Genomic DNA, 8,008 nt, shown 5'->3' with positions numbered 1-8,008 from the left:
ATTGATGACTTTTTAAATTGAAATCATTTAGTATTTGAAAATATTATTTGAAGTTGTCATAATTTAAAATTCAAATTCAAATTTTTGAAACAAAGTCATATGCAAAAATGACCAAAACAAAAGTTGTACATCTTGATAAGTTATACAACTTTATTGTTGATGACTTTTTCAGTTGAAATCATTTAGTATTTAATTTTTTTTTTTAAATTTATCATAATTTGAAATTCAAATATTATATAGTTCAATCAAACTTGGATGGAGAAATGACCAAAAGAAAAATGGTAGATCTAAATGAGTTCTACGACTTTGTATTTTACAACTTTTTCATACGAGTTGATTTAGTGCCATAAAAATCGATTCAAAATTTCCAATGAAAATTGAAAATTTTCCCTCCGCAACCCTTCAAAATTTTTCATCTTTCCTCTCCCCTCTCTCTCTCTCTCCCCCCTCTGATATTTCCCCCTTCTCACTCTTTTTCTTCCTCTCTCACCCTCTCTCCTCTTCCTCTCTCGGCGCCGAGCACGAGTGGGCGGCGTGCGCGTGCCGGCGGCTGGCGGCCGCCGCGTCGTCCCCGTCGCTCGGGCTGCCCCCTCCGCGGCGGCGCCGACCCCGACGATGAGTGGGCGGCGACGACAACGAGTGGGCGACGACGACGACGACGACGCGGGTGGTGGCGGCGGCGCCGACCCCGACGACGACGACGAGTGGGCGGCGATGCGGGCCTCGTCCCTCCCGGATCCGGCGGCGGGAGCGGGGGCGGCCGGCGGCGGAAGCGGGGAATCCGGCGGCGGCGCGGCGAATCCAGCTCAGGCGCGGCGACGACGACCTCGGCGACGACAACGGCGGCGGGCGGTGAGTGCTCCTCTCCTCTTCCCCTCTCGTCTCTTCTATGCCTGCGAGGACGGTGCCTCATCGCCGTTGTCGCCATCGTCCCGCTGGCTGGCGCCGCCCTTTCCCCTCTCCCCATGGTGTCATCCTCTCCGATGCCGCCCCTTCCTCCTCTTCATCGGATGGGGTGAGGTGCTCAGCGGCGGCAACGAGCTCGACCTCGGTAGGCTGGGCAACGATGTAGACCTCGGTAGCAGCGCGGATTGAGCTGGAGGAAGGGGGCTTGCTCAATTCGATTTCCCGGGAGGGTGATGGGGTGCTTGCCAGATGAGTGGGGGTGTGTGAGTGGCACTGCGACGAAGCTGGTGCCTAGCTATGATCGAGTGAAAATTTATATTAGTTCAAACCAGTTTTTTGGGTTAATACTTTCTCTGGTAGTACAAGCATTAAGATTCGATGGAAATATCAGGTGTTGATTCAGATTTCACCTTTGCATGCAATCTATTTCTAATTTTCTACTTCTGTGTTAGTAAAACTTATATAAGTGATATTACCATTTACTTGCAACAATCTATCAGTGTCAGACCTGAAATTGTTCAAACTTGGCTCTTCAGTTCCAGCTGCACAATTTTTTTGTATGGGCTTTACTGATGATGTACTCAGGTGACACAATCGTACGATGGTTAAAAAAAGGCCTAGGTTATGATGTTAGACAGTTCATAATAAGATAAGGGAATTTGGTAGGAGTACAATTTACTCTGCAAGAAACAGAGAATTTATGCTTGTTAATCCCTGTAGATCATTGAGCCATCACTTTGTTTTACAGCAGTAGCTTTGCTCAAGAAAATGTTTGCCTTTTACTGAAAGTTTTTTTGTCCTCGCAGTGCGACCATCATCACTGTCAACATGCCCTTGTCGGGTGCATGGCTGAGGCCATCTGCATATGCTCCATGAACTCAAGCTCTGTCTGTCTCTGGTACGGGATGGATGTTGCTGGTCAAGGTAGGGCTGATGGTAAGGGAGGTTGGAGCCAGCTGAGGTAAGTGCCTGTTCTCTGAAGCCCTGACTTCACTTTGTTCACTATTCAAGATGGAACAACTGGGTTAACATATTACCTCTCTTCTGAAAATCTTAGCAGAATACTCAGGTTTCTGGTACATGTTTCGTAGAGTAATTTTACTTCATTGCTTATGCTACCCTTCACTTGTTCATAATTTTGCATCTCAAGCTTGTACGAAAGTCTGAATGTCATTTGTTTGCATCTCAAGCTTCCCCAAATTACCTACACTGAGATATCACAAATCAGTTTCAGTATTTTTCAGCTAGAAGTAAAAGATGCAGATCGTCTATGTTTTCTTTCATCATACTAGCTGTTGTACGATGGTCTGAATGTCATTTGTTCTTCTGTCGGTGCTACTGTTGAAGTATGGATGCTACCGAATCTATATTATGTTCCATGATTTTTTTTCCTAAATTATGTGCATGTTGTAAATGTTTAGTACAATTCAGGAGCAGAGAAACTGGCTGAACAGTTAAATTAAAAAATATATAAATTTGCTGTTATTTATTATTCTACCCAACAGTTAGAATTACGCAATTATAATTACAGTCACTGCAAAAAACTAAACTGGCCAATCTATAATTACGCACAGCAAAGCCGTGCGACCTTCCTAGTTAGTACGGGTTACTTCTGAATATTTCAGTGCTGTTTTTATACTCTCAGCTGCTATACTACTAGGTGTCCATTGCAGCATTTTGACTGATCTGTGTTTCCCTTTTTTACCTTTCTGTTTTCCTTTTTTACCTTTCAGTTGAAATATTTCTCAAGGCAGCTGGGTACTTAGAGTGTGCTATCCAGCACGCTCTCCCGAAGATATCGCCTGAAAAAAGGTGGTGTGCTTGCCCTCTCATTGTTGGATGAACAGCGTTCCATTTGTAATTAGTGCTCCATACCACGCTGACCAACACACGGCCGCGAGAGAAGAGGCAAACCACGCGATCAGCACCACACTTTCTTCATTCAATTGAGCTATAAAATCTTTCCATAACTCAAAGAAAAGACGCCTAAAAATCATTCGGGTCTCTTGGTATCCTTATTGTTACTAACTGCCATTTTGTGTAGGAAAGGTCTTCCTGTGGACCTAACTGAAGGAATCCTGAAAGCTATCTGCATGCAAGCTCAGGGTCAAGTAAAGCCTTTCTCCCTCTGCCTCCTTTTTTTTCTAGGTGAATCTTTCTTTCAAACAGCTAGAAATCACATGACTCATGTAAATAGCAGTTGAAATGTCCATTTCTCATAACATCATAGTAATATGATATAATCCAAATTCATAACTTTGCGTACATGCTAGTTTTTGTGGCTTTTATGTCTGAAGAACATCTGGAATTGCAATAGATGGAATCATTCTTTCTGCTTTGAAAGTTGCAGTCCACATTTAGATCTTTTTTAGATCTTACAGCATGTATATTAGTGAAAAATGTGAAAGAATTGAAAAAAAACTGCAATCTTCCATTCTTTGAGAATGAACTCTCATTTTGCACTCCATTTGCTAAAAGAATCTTTTGTTTACTTTGCAGATATGGAAGATCAATTTCTCAAATAGCTTGGTTTTGCTACACAAATTTTTGTTGCTTGCTGTGGAACTATTGTTTGATTCTGGAAGCAGAGATGAATTCTTTTGAATATGAGATTGTATAATTTATTAGGTTGAATCTGAGATGAACTATTGTTTGAATTTTGTTGTATTCTGATTGTATCTGTTATTATTTGGATCTGAGATGGTATTTGTCATTAGGTTTGAATCTAAGATGTTATGAGAAATTTGATTGAATTTGGTGGGCTCAAATTTAATGGGCTTGTTTAGTGGGCTTTGATCTGATAGTTGGGTTGACAAAATGGGCTAGTTTTGAAATGGGCCTAGTTCTGAAATGGACCTATTTTAAAATGGGACAGTTAAAAAAAATTGATGGGCCGTCAAAAAAATAATGGGCCATATAAAAAAATTGCTGATGTCAGATGCCACATCATCAGTGACACATCATTGCACACGTGTCAAAATGACCACGTCACTTGCCATGTTGGTTGCTAGGTGGCAACCATCTGTGACGTTTAATTTCGTCACAAAGGTTGGGCCTCGGCTAGACTACACTGGCCCATAAGCGTTTTATGACGGTTAAAAAACGTCATAGATTGTGCTGATCCGTGACAATTTCGGAGAAAACGTCAGACAGATTTAATCTGTGACGCTCAATAGATGACGATAAGTATAATCGTCACAGACATTTCCTGTGACGAATTTTCAGTGATCCATGACGAATTTTTTCGTTATAGATTAAATAGATTCTTGTAGTGGGACAAATGTCCTCCTTGGGTTGATGACGGCATCGTACGGCAGTCGCGTATGTAAAGATGGACTTACAGCTCCACTCGTCAGTTGGGTCAAAGAGAGATGGACCAAACAACGAGCTGGACCTACAGCTACACTCGTCAGTTGGGTCAAAAAGAGACGGACCAAACAGCGAGTTGGACCTACATCTATATTTGTGGGTTGGGTCAAAGAGAGACGGACCAAGCAGAGAAAGGTAGCGGGCTGGGCTGGGACTTAAAATTAGCTTAATGTACAAAACAAAAGAGTAAAAATGTACAGCGATTCAAAAATGTTTTTACCCGTTGCGTTGCAACGGATATTTTTTCTAGTATAAATAAAAAATGGAGAGAAATTGACAGGGTAATTACCGATCGTTGCCTTTCTCCTCACAGGACCTCACCCAGTATACATAACTATATATGGCAGTAGAAATCATGATACCGGTAATTACGCAAGTTACGCATCATGTTTCCTTCAAAAAAGAATTCGCGAAGGATGAGCTATATATGTGTCGCGTCTTCCTCCCGCCCCATTTTTGGAAACACTTGCACTAATTATTACTCCTCGATCGCGTCCTCCATCGTCATTCGCATTGCAGTGCATCTACGGCGTCGAGGTTTTGAGGCGCAGAGCGCGACGCGGAGAGCAGCACAGAGAGAAGGAGAAGGCCGCGCAGGAGGGCGATGGTGAGGTCGCGTGGGAGGCCGAGCCTGGGGAGGCAGAGGATCGAGATCCGCCGCATCGACAACAGCGGGCGGCGGCAGGTGACCTTCTCCAAGCGCCGCAACGGGCTCTTCAAGAAGGCGTCCGAGCTGTCCACGCTCTGCGGCGCCTCCGTCGCCGTCGTCGCCTTCTCCTCCGCCGGCAACGTCTTCGCCTTCGGTCAACCCACCGTCGACGCCGTCGTCCGCCGCTTCGACCCGCTCCACGCCGACGGCGCCGACCCCGCCCCCGCGGCCGTCGAAGACGGCGGCGGCGGCGGCGACGACGTCGTCGTCGCAGACCCCGAGGAGCTGGATGCGTTGAGGCGCGCGGAGGAGCAGACCAAGGCGCAGGTGGCGGCGGAGCAGGCGCGGATGCGCGACGTCGGGGACAAGGTCACGCAGGCCATGGCGGGGAGGGCCCTCTGGTGGGAGGCGGACGTCGAGGCGCTCGGGGAGGCGGAGCTGCCGGAGTTCGTCAGGGCGCTCGAGCGGCTCAGGGACAGCGTCCACCGCCACGCCAGCACGCTGGCCTCCACAGCCACGCCGCTGCCGCCGCCGCCGGAGCAGGAAGAAGAAGTTCCTGAGCTAGACGTCTCGGATTATTCCTTTTAGGTGTGTTACTATCGCATGCTGTTAAAACCTCATTAGCGGCGCCGCTGGTTAATTAATTAATTGCATGTGGGTTTAGGGTTTCGATGCTCCGTTTTGTTCATAGAAGCAGCTAGTAGTAAATTTTGCATGATCGAAGACTCAAAGTGAGCTAAAGCCTAAAGCTTGTCCTTATTTACCCATAAAATGTTTTTCTTAATTAGCTTGCTTGATGCCATGAATGGTTTGATAAAAAAAAACATTGTTATGCATTTGTGCTTGCTGGTGCTTGTATTTATAAATGAATGAATTGTTAACATTAGTAGTTATAATTATGGTGCGGGTGCAGATGAGTAACTCAAAAAAATCATTGATCACTAATTTGCAATTAACTTGTACTTATAATTACTTTCTTGCCTGCCAGTTGTTACTCCCTCCAATTTTTTTGTGACGTTTTTGTAACCAACATCCACACATGAGGAAACAGAGGTAGTACTTCGTGCAGGTGCAGTTGAAAATAATTGTCGTTTCGGGCAATAACATTATCTCCAAAAATTAACTTTGGCCACTATTTTTTATTACAATATAAAGAGAAATATCAACAAATAATTTTATTACATGTAGTTTCCATTTTTCTATGCAAATATATTAGAAGTTATTCATAGTCAAAGTAATTAAAGTTTGATATCAATCTTGTCTAGAACTATAGTTATTTGGAAAAAGTACGAATTACCCCCTGAACAATCACGGTCGACCGAATTACCCCTCTAAACTTGAAAAACCAGACTTTCAATACCGGACAAAACACCACCCTGAGCACTGTTGCAAGCGGTTTAGGGTTCAAATAGCACACGTGGCAGTCCAGTCATCTGTTTTTTTAAAAAAGAATCGCTAGGGCCCACTAGTCAGAATCCTCACCCATCTCTCTTCTCCATCCCTTCTAAGGAAGCGCGCGGCGGCCGGCCTGAGAGCGCAACGCAACGGGCGCTCTTCTCCCTCCTCTTCTGAAGCGTGCGGCGGCGGAGGGAGACGGGGCAACACAGCACGGCGGCCTGACCGACGGCGGCATGGAGGCGGAGGCAAGGGCGGCGCGTGCCGGCAGCGGCATGAAGGCGGAGGCGAGGGCGGCGCGGCGAGCGCGCGGAGGACGCGGCGGCGGTCGGAGTAACCGGGCACGAGGACAACAAGGATGGGCGGCAAACTCGTCGTCGTAGCCTGCCGCCTCCAATGTCCTCGGCGCCACCCGCCTGCTGCTCCTCGCCCTCACCTCTGCACGGAGACGGAACACGGGAGTACTAGTAGTTTTTAATCAAACAAACCCAGTATGTATGCACGACACCTGAAGCAATTAATCTCTCTGCCATAAAATCAAGAACAGATAGGCGTTCATCCGTAGTTGAGACTTGAGAGGAAGTTGATTTAGCCAATTTTATCACACCATAAACATATCACTGTCCATGCTAGCTTGTATCCAGTCTCGGTACGGTCTACGTACGGTGTGAGGTCGTCGTGGTGGCAAGGAGGTGATGAGAGCGACCGATCTAGCGCCGGGGATGAATCCACAGTGTATGGACCTCTATCAGGTGGTACCGATGACTTTCAACAAAACCTATGCTTAAATTGCTTATCCATATATTATGACATTATGATCCAAGTATAATTAGTATACTATGACACCGCTAAACATTTGACACCAACGAACTAATTTTCTGAATCCTCCATTCTGGCGCAGAGGCAGTTGAGGAGACAAGCGATGAGCAGGGTGGATCCGAGCCGAGCCGTTCCCATGGATATGGCGACGGAGTGGATCCCCACTGCTCCTACTCCTTGCTCCAAGGCGGCATTGGCCGGTGAGCTCTAGGGCCGGCGCACATCAAGGCACCACACGGGCCGGCAAGCTACGGGATTGGCCCAGAGCTCACCTCTCCTCTACGAGTGTCGTCCCCCTCCAGTCTCCCGAATTTTTTACATTTTGGTCCTTTTTAAAAATTTATTTTACGAATAGACCTTTGGAAAAACATATTGCAGGAATGGTCTTTTTTGGTGCGCTAGAGAGGCTGGCGTCGTCCTCCATCATGGCGGCGCCAGCCACCCTGGTGCCGTCACCATGCCAGTGCGGCACTAGGGCACGTGGTTGGGCTGACGTGGCAAAGAGGGGCGCCAACCACACTGGCACCGTTCCACATATCACGGCGCCAGCCGTGCTGGCGCACTCCCCCAAGGTGGGCCACCCCTTAACCTGCACGGGCCCCACCCACTCTCTCCTCCCCCCACTCATTTTTGCCAAGCCCCCAGCCCGAGCACACAGAGAAGCCCTTCTCCCTATCTCTCCCCCCTCACCTCTACTCATCAAATACACTCAATTTGAAGTCGTTTTTCGCAGGATTTTTTTGTGGAAATCGAAGAGAAAGAGAAAGGTATACTCCTCAATTCCAATCTTTTTTTAATTTTAATCGGTTGAATTTGTAGATTGGAGGGTAACCCTAGAACTTTTTTTTTGCCTAAATTTATGATTTTCAA

The 8,008-nt window shown here is 46.4% G+C and overlaps 1 protein-coding gene and 1 long non-coding RNA gene across 2 annotated transcripts; both read left to right on the top strand.

Moving 5' to 3' along the window:
* The first annotated feature begins 481 nt into the window (after positions 1–481).
* LOC136357120 (uncharacterized) lies at positions 482–3,635 on the top strand. The gene is made up of 5 exons (XR_010742202.1): positions 482–852; positions 1,713–1,867; positions 2,640–2,718; positions 2,951–3,017; positions 3,406–3,635. It is a non-coding gene; the product is annotated as an uncharacterized lncRNA (long non-coding RNA).
* Positions 3,636–4,879: 1,244 nt separating this feature from the next.
* Positions 4,880–5,616, top strand: LOC107276575 (agamous-like MADS-box protein AGL29). The gene has a single exon (XM_015786848.3). The coding sequence runs from the start codon at positions 4,880–4,882 to the stop codon at positions 5,510–5,512; it is 633 nt and encodes a 210-aa protein (XP_015642334.2). The 3' UTR covers positions 5,513–5,616.
* Positions 5,617–8,008: the final 2,392 nt, after the last annotated feature.

This window comes from Oryza sativa, chromosome 6, assembly GCF_034140825.1.
Source record: "Oryza sativa Japonica Group chromosome 6, ASM3414082v1".
In the NCBI taxonomy this organism is placed as follows: Eukaryota; Viridiplantae; Streptophyta; class Magnoliopsida; order Poales; family Poaceae; genus Oryza; species Oryza sativa.
This window is presented reverse-complemented; position numbering and strand designations above follow the sequence as displayed.

Coding starts and splice junctions, on each gene's coding strand:
- LOC107276575 (XM_015786848.3), top strand. CDS start 4,880: ATGGTGAGGTCGCGTGGGAGGCCGAGCCTGGGGAGGCAGAGGATCGAG.